This window comes from Phycodurus eques, chromosome 3, assembly GCF_024500275.1.
Source record: "Phycodurus eques isolate BA_2022a chromosome 3, UOR_Pequ_1.1, whole genome shotgun sequence".
In the NCBI taxonomy this organism is placed as follows: domain Eukaryota; kingdom Metazoa; phylum Chordata; class Actinopteri; order Syngnathiformes; family Syngnathidae; genus Phycodurus; species Phycodurus eques.
The window spans coordinates 33,707,743-33,722,025 of record NC_084527.1 but is presented as its reverse complement, the minus strand read 5'-3'; the positions used below and the strand labels follow the sequence as shown (position 1 = coordinate 33,722,025).

The window sequence follows — 14,283 nt, the reverse complement described above, 5'->3', positions numbered from 1 at the left end:
TGAGAGAGGGGATACCCCCAAAAATGTGCATAGTTCTAAGTTATTTGTCGCAATGAGTTAGTGGCCCCACACCCAGTGATTAAATGTGTGAGTCTGCGGACACATCTAAGTGAATTGACACCATCTCCCACGCACAGTAATCAGTAATTGCCTGTGCCTGCACCGCGGGGGCTGAGGAACCCACCCTATGCAATCGAGAGGCGGGGTCGGGCCCAGGAGTCCAGATTCTCAACACACGCAAATACTTTAGAACTACGCGTTTTAGTTCAGAAAATAGTTGAACTACTCCCACAAAACCAACAACAACAAAATCCTTTCAAAAGTACACCAATTCATCTCAAGCACTCATTTAATACACTTACCAATCGCAAAATGGGAACAAGACCTCTCGGTGTCTACTTGAGATTGATTACTGGCCACAAATCTGTAGAAACACTTTCTCAATGACAAAAAAAAAAACAGTCATTTGCAGCTTCAAAGGACTCCATACATCACACGTTACACAATATAGTATGCATAAAATGGACTATTCAAAAATCAAACATATGCTCCAATTGTACTGAAAACGCTCCAGACACTTATTTGCATGCTCTTTGACAATATACACCCGTACAGCGCTTCTGGTCACGAGTCACACAGAAACTTTCCTCAGTTTTGAACTGTAGGATTCCGATTTCTCCTCATCTTTGTCTGCTGGATGATTTAAAAGGGATAGATCTTCCAAATAAACACGCTCAACCAATACTTGTAATTCTAGCGATCGCAAAATAAAAAAAACACACAAAAAAACAATGCTGCTAAATGCTGGCACATCATTTTAAAAATAAGGAGATTCTGTATATTCAAAACAAATTCATAATATAATAAAATCAATGACATAATTACACAAGATAGCTGGTCACCCTTCTTCAACAAACCTTGAACTTTGAGTCCTTGAGTGCCTGGGTCGAATGCCAACTGACAATAACAATATTATACTGTAAATGTAAAAGTGAAGTTTGCCTTCTGTATCCTTTGTTGTTGCTGTTGTTTTATTTGTCTTTTTTCCTCATTTATTTATTTACATTTTCTCACACTTAAGACTGATTTGCACAATGAAAGGACACATGCATGGATTGGGGATCACTTGACCCTGTGGTTGCGTTGCCGGCGTCTGTGGGGGCGGGATTTTCTTTACTCCTTCCTGGCCGAGGGAGAGGACGAATAACTGGGCGGGGCCTCCCGGTGTGAACCGGCGGTGGACACGCTCTTCTTCCGTGGGTGCTGTGGTGGTGCCAACTGCCGTCCGCCTTGGTTACCCGTTCCGGCTGCTGGTGGGGGGCGGTGGGGTCCCCTGTCGCTCCTCGGACTTGCTTCCTCCTCTTCTCTCTGGTCCTTGCGTCCGGCTTTTGTTGCAGCCTGGTCTGGGGGTGGATCCACCTCCCGCACTTTTCCGGGGCAGGTAGCGGGCACAGGCTGGGAGGAGGGGGCGGGGGTTTCGGGGTGCGGTACTGCGTGGCTGGGTGTGGCGGTCCTCTCTGCCTATGGTTGTCCCCCTCGGATGGGCCCGGGGGCTGGGGCGGGGTCGAGGTTATGCAGGCGTTGGACTGTGATTCAGTACGTCACTTTTCCTTTCCTGTGCAAGGCCCTTGGATTTTAGAAAATCCAAATGAACGGTCCCATGTTCAGATTGGCTACAGACACATCACTGCCACACACAATACGCATGAACCAATAGATCATGAATAGGGTAAGGACCTTTTTTTTTTTTTTGTCTTTCAGAGACTAAAGTTGCAGTATGTTACCTGGATGTGACTTATTGTGTGTTTTTTTTATTGCCAAAAAGGGGGGCAGCACTACATACAGAAAGTTGCATTCGAAACTTCAATTTTGTGATCATGTATCAAAGATGACGAGAACATTTATAGTGACAGTAGTTTTAAAAATCGAAAGGCACATTTTCACCCAAGCTTTCACGTTCAGTTCATTAAAAGTTTGTTTAATCTTTACACATAGTGCCGCAGTTCAATCAGCTTCTCCTCCAAACACTTGATCAAGACCGGGTCAACTTTGGGGTCAAATTTGTTGGCAAACCAATGACCATCGTTGAGGAGCCAACGAAGTTCTGCAGCTCCATAGATGCAGACACTTCTCATGTGTGTACCTGTGCAGGGTGGATACAAATTCCCTTCTAAATAGTTCCATTTAACAAGTCGCGTCTTACTCTTTAAGTCGGTAACATCTGGTTCTGACCTAGAAATGTGTCCTGGCACGCCTGGCATCCTGACAAGGGTGGCCCAGAAGTGTTCATCAGGTGAGTAAGTGTCTGCTGACCATGCCAGAAAGTCCTTCACCACTCCATTGCTGCTTATGTAATTCACGAACTCCCGCGACAGGACAAAGTATGCACTCCCAATGAACACCATGATTCCATGTGGAGGAAGATCCTTGGCCAAAGTAGTCTTCACAGGAATACGCTGGTACTCATACGGCACATTCTTTAGCTCGTGATGAAAGCTGAAGCGTTGTTTCTTCAGTTCGCTGGGGCGACTCGACTCAAGCATGTTACTGCCGCTCAGCTTCCTGAGTTCCCTCACTAGTTCATAGTTGGACTTGAGAGGAAAGTCTTGGCCACAGAGATTGATCACATACTCCCATTTGACCTCTGACCTCAGCAGGTCAGAGAGGCAGTTGAGATCGGCATTAAGTCTGCTGATATGGGCGTATTTAACAGACTCCAGTTTTGAGGCAACAAACACATTAGGCACACACTGAGCGAGGTTCTCCATGGCCCTAATAAACGCTGGAGAAGACTTTTGGTCATAGTGAATGCAGTAGATGTTATGAGGTGCATAGATGGCGTGAAGAATACGCTCCACCATGGGTGCATTTTTATGCACCACCAGGGAGTAAGCCAGCGGAAAGTTGCGCTCTACCTCTGATATCAGAACACCATCATAACGTCTTGTTTTCATAAATGACGGACAGTCCGAGGTTAGACTCACAGTGCTCTCATCAACCACGGCGACAATGACTTTTTGTTCAATCTCAAGAGCTTTGCCTATTTCCACCGGGTCAAGCTCGTAGATGGCGGTGCAGTTGACATCGTACGTGTGGTTGTGAACTCCAGATAGCCTGTCAGTGAGTCCATAAGGGTCAATATAGGCCCCCTCCCTCACCGTTACTTTGAGGTAGACCAGCTTGAGCAAGCACACGGCCACCAGACACAGAAGAAACAGGAAGCACCTGTGTCTCAATCTATGTATGTAGCAGCCACATCTTATTTTCATTCTAGAAAAGGTAAAAAACAACAACAAAAAGACAAAAAGATAAGCATTTGAGTGGATAAAGTGACGATCACAGTCACTGACATACAATACACTAAAAGCCAATTTACATTGCTGTTGTGACATACATATATTAGCAATTTTGTAAATCAGACTAATCACACTTCTGAATTCGGTGCCAAATATACAACACATAGTGCCACATTTTGATTTGAGATTGTATTTTTAATTTGTTGTGCTTCGATGAAAAGAGCGTTGCACTATATGCAAATGACCTAAGCTTCTTTGAAAAGTCCCATCGGAGTCGACTTTTTGAAGCAAAATTCGCCACCGAGCACACCAGTCGGAGTCTACTCACTTATCTTTGCACTGACCTCAAAGCAACCCGCATCGGATTTCAGATATCCATTCACAGTTAAGTGAATGGAAATTGTGTGATTAATCTGAGTTAATACATGATTAATGCAGTCATTTTTGGCGAGTTACCGCTTTAACTTTGAGAGCTTGAATATATTGTCTACATAGATATATACTTCTTCTATTCCTTTCGGCTTGTTAGGTGTCATCCTTCTCCATGTGAGCCTATCTCCTGCATGCTCCTCTCCAACACCAACTGCCCTCATGTCTTCCCTCGCGACATCCATCAACCTTCACTTTGGTCTTCCTCCGGCTCTCTTGCCTGGCAGCTCCATCCTCGTCATCCTTCTACCAGTATACTCACTATCTCTCCTGTGGACGTGTCCAAACCATCCAAGTCTGCTCTCTCTAACTTTGTCTCCAAAACATCGAACCTCGGCTGTCCCTCTGACGACCTCATTTCTAATTGTATCCAACCTGGTCACTGCGAGAGCGAACCTCAACATCTTCATTTCCGCCACCTCCAGCTCTGCTTCCTGACGTCTCTTCAGTGCCACTGTCTCTAATCCGTACATCATGGCTGGCCTCACCAGCCACCATATATATATATATATATATATATATATATATATATATATAGATATAGAGTCACTTTTTACTTAGTGAATGTCAAAAGGAGTAGTGTCAACCTTTGAAGCTAGTACTATTTTTTCCCTGCACTCTTGCTTTTTCAGCACCTAAAACTGAATATATAAAATGAAAATGTGCAATATTTATTTTTCTATCTATCTATCTACAGTGTATACTGTATATAAAGAAAAATAGTAGACTAGCCTTGCTCTGTAAAGATTTCCTGGAGAGTGCTATCCAAACGCCTTCAACGAGTATGGCTGCAGCTGTACAACCTTTAACGACACAACAGAATCATGAAAAGAAATTGAGGGGATCCATCAGTAAATCAAACTTAAATTCATTGAAATAGGAAATCCAAAAGAGACAGGGATTTCTCGGTTGGGACCAACATACTGAACTTGAAGGGACGAACGTGTCACATGATAAGTCTCAGTGCCAGACAGAGACATTTGTAAAATATTGGATAACAGAGTGAGTCTTGTACTGTTACCTTGAAAGATGTCTGTTGGTGTGACACCACACTGGGAGGCGAACCAGCAGGCAAAGTTCCCCATGTGTGAAGAAAGTTTCGACAGAACAGGGCGACTGTGTGTCCTGTCTGCTATGTCTGCAGCTCCATCGTGGACTGGAAGCTGTTTAGGGCGGAGTGGAGTGGGGTGCGAGGGGGAGGGGGGAAGGTTGGAAAGGAGTCCTGGCAACAGTCCGCCCACTGGCCCTCACAACCAGAGAACTGTGTCCCACACTATTACGACACATTCATCACACTCTTTCTATCTTTCTCAACCGGCGTAAAGTTGGCCCCTCACCACACGGAAAACTCTGGGAAAATGGTCTCAGTTGGTTTATAACATTACATTGTTCGTTTGTGCTGCTATCGTTTTGGAGTTATTCAAGATTATTTCGCGTGTCAATCCAAGTGCAACTTTACGCAGGTATCTTAATGATTAACACTGCTCATGTACAGTAAGCCTTCCGTTATCTTTAAGTACACACATCTCTTATTTATACTGGTAAATATATAAATTCATCATCGCAGACTGCGAGACTACAAAGCGTTATGAATACCTACGTAGGAGAACCAATAAAGAAAAGCTACATCCAAAATTCAGTGAGGTTAAGTTTTTCTTTATTCTGCCCATGTGTTGCAGTATTTGCAATGGAATCAGTTATTAGTGCATCATTCCGTTTCTAATAATTTGGGTTCCTTAGTTGGCTGCATGAAAGAAAAGTGACCAAAAATGTCATTTTCCCCCCCGATTGCCTCACAGAACTTATAACAAAATACATGAGACATTAAACAGAGAAAATGTCAAACCTGGAAAAGAAGAGTGACATAAATTCACGCGTAGAGGTGAGGAAACAAATCACGAGAATTCCTGCACATTCTTTGAGACGCCTCCAATCAAATCTTGGAGATAACGGAGAGGTTACCATCCGAATTGTGGGTTACTCTGTAAGAGCATCTCCCAGTAGCTGTCGAGTATAGCATTTGGTATCAGCTCTTCATCAGCCACCAAATGGACTGTCTCGATTTTCATGACATGATTCGGGCTTCTTGACACTGCAAGACACAAACCAGAGCCATGAACGCCACCTAAAAGAAAAGACGCAATTATAATGCAACGGTCGACGGAACCTCCAGAAGGGAGACATGATTTAGAACTGACATACTGACATTTTCACATCAGTGGTTGCTTAATAGTTACCAGTCTAATCATTTTGAGTTGCTCATAAGGAAGTGGCAAAGACAGGAAGTGAGTGGAGCAGTCAGAATGAAACATGTCAGCAGTTACTGACAACTGACCTGGGATCTGTGTTTCCTGAATAGAACTCGCGGTGTAATGTTGCACAGCCGTCTCAGAGTATCTTGATTCGGCCCTGTGAAGGTGAGAGAACGTTTTTTCTTGGAACGTCCCCTGGCAAATGAGAGAAAAATAAGAGGGACACCCGTTCAAAAATCATAACTGCAGTGTAAGAAGTGTTTTGGGATAACTTTTGTTGTAAACTAGCACAATGTGAATGGATTGAATAGAAACGCGCTTCATTTTTAACATTAAATGTACAGTACTGTCAATGACATTTTTTTCAACTCGTTGGGTTTGGGATTTACAGAACCCCCCAGGACACGGCCAAACCACTGAGGCTACACTAAATGAGCATTTCTTTTTTCCTCAAGTCTTATGTTTGAAGTCTTGTAAGGAGTCGGTTCTCTCACAGGGTTAATAAAGTAAACAGTGGGAGGAAAAAGTATGTGAAACGTTTGGAATTTTCAAAATGTCTACATAAATTGGTCATCAAATGTAGTCTGATCATCGAAATCCCAAGGGCGCTTTTCGGAAAGTCCAATCTCCTAACCTTTTTTGGAGTAGGTCATCGGGTCAAGGAGAGATGAAAAGGTGCTTCCTTCCGAACATAGGAAAGGACAGCCCTGTTTCAAGGGAGTTTGACTCCACTTTTCCTAACCAACGTCGTCGCGCGGCAGCGAGTATTGATGACGCAACGTCTCGAGCTTGCCGAATTTACCTGCAAAATATTAGATCAATAATAAAATGAAACGTCTACAATGTCTTTTGCCACAAGATGTCAGAAGAGAGCAACTAAAGATTGCACTATTCGATGATTAGGCTTCATTCGCGTTTACATATTTACAGTGCCACCATAAAGTATTCACACCCCTTCACGTTTTCCACATTTTGCTATATTTATTCTAGAGCTGATTTTACTATAGTTTTCGTTAAATCTACATAAAATATCCCATAATGACAAAGTAAAAACGAAAGAAAAGAAAAGAAACTAAGCAATTAAGTCGAAGGAATTGTCTGCAGACCTCCGAGACCGGATTGTGTCAAGGCACAAATCTGGGGAAGGATACAAAAGAATTTCAGCAGCATTGAAGGTCTCGATTATTCGCAAATGGAAGAAGTTTGGAATCACCGGGACCCTTCCTAGATCCGGCCATCTGACCGAGCTGAGTAACCGGAGAAGATCAGAGAGGTGAACAAGAACCCTATGGTCACTAAGGCGGAGCTCCAGTGTTCCCTTGCGGAGATAGGAAAACCATCCAGAAGGTCAACCATTGCTAACGCACTCCACGAATCAGGCCTTTATGGTAGAGTGGCCAGATGGAAGCCACTTCTCACTAAAAGGCACATGGGAGCCCGCTTGGCACCTTAAGGATTCTCAGACCTGCAGAAACACAATTCTCTGGTCTGATGAAACCAAAATAGAACCTTTTGGGAAACTGTCTGAAAATATGTTTTTACTTTGTCATTATGGGGGGATATTTTATGTAGATTTTTTTTAAAAAAGAAAACCATACTCAAATCAGCTTTAGAATAAGTCTAACATAGCAAAACGTGGAAAAGGTGAAGGGGTGTGAATACTAAGAACAGAACCCATGCTGCTTGAGGTCCAGTGTGAAATATCCACAGTCAGTCATGATTTGGGGTGCAATGTCCAGTGCAGATGTTGGTAAACTGCTTTCTTAAATCCAAGGTCACCGCAACAGTCTACCAGAATTTTTTAGAGGACTTCATGATTCCTTCTGCTGAGGAACTGTATGGAGATGCCGATTTCATGTTCTCGCAGGACCCGGTCCCTGCCCATTCCGCCGGAAGCACCAAAGCACTGGTTTGATTCCCATGCCATCACAGCGCTTGACTGGCCAGCCAACTAAACCCCTCCGGTTTCTTCCCACATCCCCAAAACATGCATGGTAGGTTGGACTGAAGACTCTGTGAATGTGAGTGTGAATAGTTGTTTGTTTCTACGTGCCCTGCAATCGGCTGGCGAACAGTACAGGGTGTACCCCGCCTGTCGCCTGAAGATAGCTGGGATAGGCTCCAGCACGGCCCCGACCCTTGTGAGGATTAAGCGGTACGGAAAGTACCCAAGAGTGTCCGCTGAAGACTTCAGAAATCAGTGGCACATGCCAACATCTGTTGACAAATCGAACATATGTAAAACATTAAACAAGAATGGGCTTTCTGGGAGAACACCAAGAAGGAAGCCTTTGCTGTGTCAATAAACATTGCTGCATGTTTTAAGTTTGGTAAAGAGCACTTGAATGCATCACAGCACTACTGGCAAAATATTCTGTGGACAGATGAAACCAAAGTTGAAATGTTTGGGCGGAATGCACAAAGCCATGTGTGAAAGGAAAAACGGCACAGCACACGCACATCAAAACCTTATCCCAGCTGTGAAACATGGTGGAGGGAGCATCATGGTAGGGGTGTACCTTGCTCCCTCAGGGCCCGGACAACTTGCTGTCGTGAATGGAAAAATCAATTCACAAGTTAATGAAGATATTTTCCAGAAGAACTTGAGGCCATCTGTCAAATACCTGAAGCTCAAATTAGGATTGGTGTTACACCAGGACAATGATACAAAACACAGAAGCAAATCAAAAACAGAATGGCTTCAGAAGAAGGAAATGCATGTTTTGGGGTGGCCCAGACAAAGTCCTAACCTCAACCTGATTGAGATGTTGTGGCATGACCTCAAGAGGTATATACACCAGCTATCCCAGGAATTATTTTCAGTCTTATAATGAGGAATGGTCCAAAATTCAAACTGATCGTTGCGCACATCTGATCTGCAACTACAGGAAAACGTTTGGTTCAGGTTATTGCTGCCAAAGGAGGGGTCAACCAATTATTAAATCCAATGGTTCATTTACTTATTCCTCTCACTGTGGATGGATGCAGTATAGTGCAGTGTAGTCAGTTAGTACATTGGCTATCCTCGTCGTGGATATTCGTAGAACTGACTGGGATGTTGTTACCCCAGAACTCTTGAGACAGATGTAACTTTCCTTTGCTGCCCGTTATCAATCTATCCCCTTGCACAGAGGCAAAGTGCCGCTCACCCTGAAAAATGAAACATACATTTGTGTGTAGTTAATTAAAAAATAAACATAAAACATTTCATTTTCTGGTAGTGTAGGGGTACATGCTGTTGTCTTTCATGGAGATGGTGTGGGTTTGACTCCTGCCCAGTGCCCAAGTCTCAAGCCTGAACAAATGGGAGGTTTGCACCAAAAAAAGCATAGAGTGCACGAAAAAACAACAACCAAACAAAAAAAAACTAAAAAACTAAATAAAATACAAATCTGAAAACCCTACCCTCCTACCCTCACCTATGGTCACGAGCTGTGGGTCGTGACCGAAAGAACAAGATCCCGGATACAAGCGGCCCAAATGAGTTTCCTCCGCAGGGTGTCTGGGCTCTCCCTTAGAGAGAGGGCGAGAAGCTCGGTCATCCGGGAGGATCTCAGAGTAGAGCCGCTGCTCCTCCGCATCGAGAGGAGCCAGATGAGGTGGCTGGGACATCTGATTCGGATGCCTCCCGGACGCCTCCCCGATGATGTGTTCTGGGAACGTCCCACCGGGAGGAGACCCCGGGGACGACCCAGGACACGCTGGAGAGACTACATCCTTCGGCTGGCCTGGGAACGCCTCGGGATCCCCCCCGGAAGAGCTGGATGAAGTGGCTGGGGAGAGAGAAGTTTGGGCGTCTCTGCTAAAGCTACTGTCCCCGCGACCCGACCTCGGATAAGCGGTCGAAAATGGATGGATGGGTGGATGGAGAAAACCCTGAAGAGGAACAACAACAACTTCATAGTACTGCTGTCATGACAACATCAAGGGCCAGTGATGGGTGACAACAGCAAATACTAAACTGAAAATGCCAAGCTTTGAATGAAAGGCAGTAATCAATTGTAGGTTACAGGTCACATTCTCTACAAATCATGTGCAATTTCTATACCCTGCAGTGTGTATCCTGCAGTCCCATGAAGACAACCCACACACTATTTCCTCCAGCACTATAAAGGCCACGTCATCTGCTTGCATTATGTACCCTAGTCCATCAGTGGCATGGGTGAGCAAAGGGAATACTGGAAAGAGATGTGATATGATAACGGGTAAGTCAATTCCACTGCGTATGATTATTCAATGAAACAATGTTTTTCTTTCATCCATCCACTTTACACACCGCTTATCCTTACTAGGGTCACGGGCGTGCCGGAGGCTATCCCAGCTGACTCTGGGCGAGAGGCGGGGTACACCCTCAACTGGTCGCCAGCCCATCGCAGGGCATATACCTGTATAGACAAACAACCATTCACACTCACGTTCACACCTACGGACAATTTTGTCTTCAATGAACCTACCGTGGGGTGAAACCGGAGTACTTAGAGAAAACCCACGCAGGCACGGAGAGAACATGCAAACTCCCCACAGGTGAGGCCGGATTTGAACCACTGTCCTCAAAACTGTGAGGCACTGTGCCGCCCCAAAGTTTTTCATGTTCAGTTCAATAATTGCTTACGGAACTACTCACAAAGGAAAGTAAAAATGTCATTTCAATTTTGAGGGAGAACGTTTCTGTAAATTTACTGTGACCCTAATAATAAGGACCAAACCTTTTGAAATGTTTTGAAAAAGCCTCCTATCTTCCGTCAGACCATTACCACACACGTTTATGTCAAAGCGCTCCCTAGTGGACACCGAAACTTGTGCAGCGCACAACTGATAGTGAGCAAAGAGGAACACGGTGCAATAGCAGCAATCACACCGACATTTTAGATTCTTTTTTTGTTTCATTATACTCTACAGTCCTCACCTTTAAAAAAAACTTTGGAACATGTCCAATGGGAGTCGTTCCTTTTGGCATGAACCGAGAGAAATGTTTGCTGTTGTTTTCTTGAGAAATTCTTCTGACTTTTGTATTCTTTGTTGCTGATGGAGCACGTGGTCTGGAGACCGCAAGGTTCTTCTGGACTGATGGCCCCACTCTCTGTTGGCTGGCCTGTGCAACTGAACTGTGGCTTTGTTTTTCTGGAACGCCTTGGTACCATTTGTCTCGGGAACCCATTTCCATTGCTCTCCCTTTAGAAGAGGGGGATTGGAGTAATGGAGCGCAGAACTGGCCTGATGGGTCTCGCACTGGTTGATTGATATGACGAGTGAATTTTGCACTCCCATGCAACTGTACCAAATCCATTTGCCTCTGAAGGATGCCCACGATGTTCCTTTGTCGTGAAGCAAGGGAGATAAGTTGAATTTTCAGCCCATGTTGAAGATTCGGTGTATAAATACATCTGTCAAGAGAAACATTTGTTGCTATTTATAAGATGTATACCATCAGAAAAAAAAATAATGACAAAAAATGAAAATGGAGCAGACTTATTGTGAAGCAAATGTTTAAAATGACAATGACTTACTTGCATTTGTGGGTGAGATGATCTTTCTCCAAGCGTTGCCTGACGAGGACCTCAGTCAGTGCCTTAAGAATCTCTGTTAGTGCTGCATAATAGCTGACTGTAAAACAACAAACAGAAGCTATCAAGCTCCTATTAGCATCTTCAGCTGCAAACAAGTTGATTGTGTTGGTTATTGGAGTTTACTTTACAAATAAAGATGATGAATATTATCATTGCTTTCAGCGAAGCTGCAGGTCTACCTCCATCCTCTGTTTGTGTCAGAGGCCAAGTCGACGTTTCCATTTGCTTCTCCTCTATTCCCTTCAAAATCTCCTGAATGGCCACTGATTGTTTCAACTATAGGAAAAAAACGGGAAGAATTTTGGTCAGCAAACATCCCCACATAACTGTAATAACTGATTCATTCATTCTTAACACTCTAACACTAATAAAGTATATGTAATAATAATACAGTGGACCCCCGCATACCTGCGGTACAGTACATGCGGATTCCGCTATTGGTGAATTTTTAACAAATATGTATTTTTGGGGGGTACCCAACCCCCATTTTTCATGGATAACACTTTATGCCAGTACATCACCGCTTATTTAAGAATTTTTGGGATTAAAAAAAAACAAACAAAAAAACAATTATTATAAATAATTTTTTAATGCAATTATAATGGGCATCATTTATTTGCGGATTTTGGCTATTCATAGTCGGGTCCGGTCCCCGCGAATAGTGGGCGTCCACTGTACTAATAATACTGCTGTCTAAGTTACCTCATGGAATGAATCTATCTATCTAAACTAACACTCACATTATCAGTCATGGTGTCTTTCGTTCTCTTCTGAATTTCTGCAGCTTTTACGGCTCTTCCCTCATCTGCTGATTCTCTGGCGTGTACACTTGTTGCCGTGTCACTTTGGGTGGGAGCGATGCTCAAATGGCAGTGTGGCTGCTTATGGCAGTAAGCCTCTGTGGAAGTCTCACCTGAGAAGATAGAATTTGGGTAAAATTGTAAAACGTAATAAGCAAATGGGGTGTTGGGGGGGGGGTGACGGTCGGCTCACCCCCACCAGTCTCTCCAATTTTAATTCACCACAGCCCTCAACACACAATCACGGTACAGGGATAACGGTTGCCAGTCGGGGGACCTGGTAACCATTGTAATAGGGTGGGTGGTGGGTTTTCACATTTCTCTTGGCTTGACTCCTGGGGCCTGTGCGCGCCTCGGAGAGATAGGGGTCCGACCCCCCCACCCCTTTGGGCCCCGCCTTATATATATATATATATATATATATATATATATATAGTGTGTGCCTGATAGGTCATCACTCACCATTGTCTGCTACGTAGGCTGCCAAGTTTCCTTGCTCCATCCCTGAAGCAGTCTTTTGTGGACTTATCTCCATCTTGTTTTTCTGCTCCTTGCTCGAGCTTCCGAAAGCTAAATGATGTCTTTCCAAGCCTGCCATTGTCCCTCCGCTTTGGATGGGATCCAAACCATGTAACAGGCTTATGGAGTCATCATCAGACGTCTCATGTTCCTGATTGCAGCTGTCGATATTTTCCCTTCAAAAGAAAAATGTAAAATGTACAGTCACCCTTTTCCGAAACAATTCTTGTCTTTGATTATACTATACATTGAAAAGAAATATCTGATTTATCCCATTTTGTAAAATGCTTATTCTGTTTAGGGTCACAGGGTCAAATATCTTGTAAATTTGACACACCACAGATTGTTATGGCTTGTTATTGTTAACAAGCCTGCCAAATTTGAATGAATAATAATGTAAAAAAATAATCGCAGCATAGAGCCTATATAAAATAAGTCCACTGAATACGCTGAAAACACAGCCTGCTCGACCTTCACCTGTCAGTCAAATATATTTGTGCGTACAGTTTCTATTCAAGTAGTCAGCTACTCGCTTCTGTAGTCATCTACCGGCTGAATATCGTGTGCCGCTGTGTTTAAAAAAACAGTTAACTTTCTCTTAAGTGTCTCTGTTATGTGGGAACCCACACACAACAACACCAAGTGAGGTGTTGATTTTTTAAACGACCCGAGCTCATGAGTGCTACCCAATGTAATAATATCCATCCATCCATCCATTTTCTGAGCCGCTTCTCCTCACTGGGGTCGCGGGCGTGCCGGAGCCTATCCCAGCTATCATCGGGCAGGAGGCGGGGTACACCCTGAACCGGTTGCCAGCCAATCGCAGGGCACATACAAACAAACAACCATTCGCACGCACATTCACACCTACGGGCAATTTAGAGTCTTCAATCAACCCACCACGCATGTTTTGGGGATGTGGGAGGAAACCGGAGTGCCCGGAGAAAACACGGGGCACGGGGAGAACATGCAAACACCACACAGGGGGGGCCGGGGATTGAACCCCGGTCCTCAGAACTATGAGCTGTGTGTACATTAATGAGGAAAAAAATAAATGATTTTTGCAAACGGCTGCAATATAACAAAGAGTGGGAAATTTTAGGGGGTCTGAATACTTTCCGTACCCACTGTATATAGCGGGGTAGGGGGCGACTCATGGCCAGAATGTACGCCCAAGGCCAAGTGCATAATTGGGCTTGTTTTTAACCTCCTCATCTCAGGAAAACAAAAAAATGGGGCAAAACGGTTTTGACGTCATATCCCACGAATTCAGTACTGTTGTATTCATCTTCTCAGTCTTTGCACATATTTTCAGCACTTCAAGCATATTTTATGTACTTAGAAACAAATCATTAAAATGACTTCACAGGGTCCATAAGAATGTGTCCTGTGACCGAAGGGCCCCTGTTTCAATTTCATG

The 14,283-nt window shown here is 44.0% G+C and overlaps 1 protein-coding gene and 1 long non-coding RNA gene across 7 annotated transcripts; both read right to left on the bottom strand.

The window, feature by feature from the left end:
- Window positions 1–1,723: 1,723 nt before the first annotated feature.
- On the bottom strand, window positions 1,724–10,917 carry LOC133400466 (beta-1,3-galactosyl-O-glycosyl-glycoprotein beta-1,6-N-acetylglucosaminyltransferase 4-like). Of its 6 annotated transcripts, XM_061673182.1 has the most exons (4): window positions 10,884–10,917; window positions 6,061–6,172; window positions 4,747–5,817; window positions 1,724–4,528 (listed from the first exon to the last, which is right to left on the bottom strand). In XM_061673182.1, the coding sequence occupies exon 4, from the start codon at window positions 3,459–3,461 to the stop codon at window positions 1,986–1,988; it is 1,476 nt and encodes a 491-aa protein (XP_061529166.1). In that variant the 5' UTR covers window positions 3,462–4,528; window positions 4,747–5,817; window positions 6,061–6,172; window positions 10,884–10,917; the 3' UTR covers window positions 1,724–1,985. The 6 variants fall into 6 exon arrangements, with proteins under 6 accessions (XP_061529166.1, XP_061529163.1, XP_061529167.1 ...); XM_061673179.1 differs by lacking the exons at window positions 6,061–6,172; window positions 10,884–10,917 and adding an exon at window positions 5,963–6,016 and having other exon boundaries at window positions 4,747–5,850; XM_061673183.1 differs by lacking the exons at window positions 6,061–6,172; window positions 10,884–10,917 and having other exon boundaries at window positions 1,724–3,270; window positions 4,458–4,528; window positions 4,747–5,974.
- A 575-nt stretch (window positions 10,918–11,492) lies between these two features.
- On the bottom strand, window positions 11,493–12,385 carry LOC133400467 (uncharacterized). Its single transcript, XR_009768358.1, has 3 exons — window positions 12,285–12,385; window positions 11,724–11,820; window positions 11,493–11,581 (listed from the first exon to the last, which is right to left on the bottom strand). It is a non-coding gene; the product is annotated as an uncharacterized LOC133400467 (long non-coding RNA).
- Window positions 12,386–14,283: the final 1,898 nt, after the last annotated feature.

Coding starts and splice junctions, on each gene's coding strand:
- LOC133400466 (XM_061673182.1), bottom strand. CDS start 3,461: ATGTGTTGTATATTTGGCACCGAATTCAGAAGTGTGATTAGTCTGATT.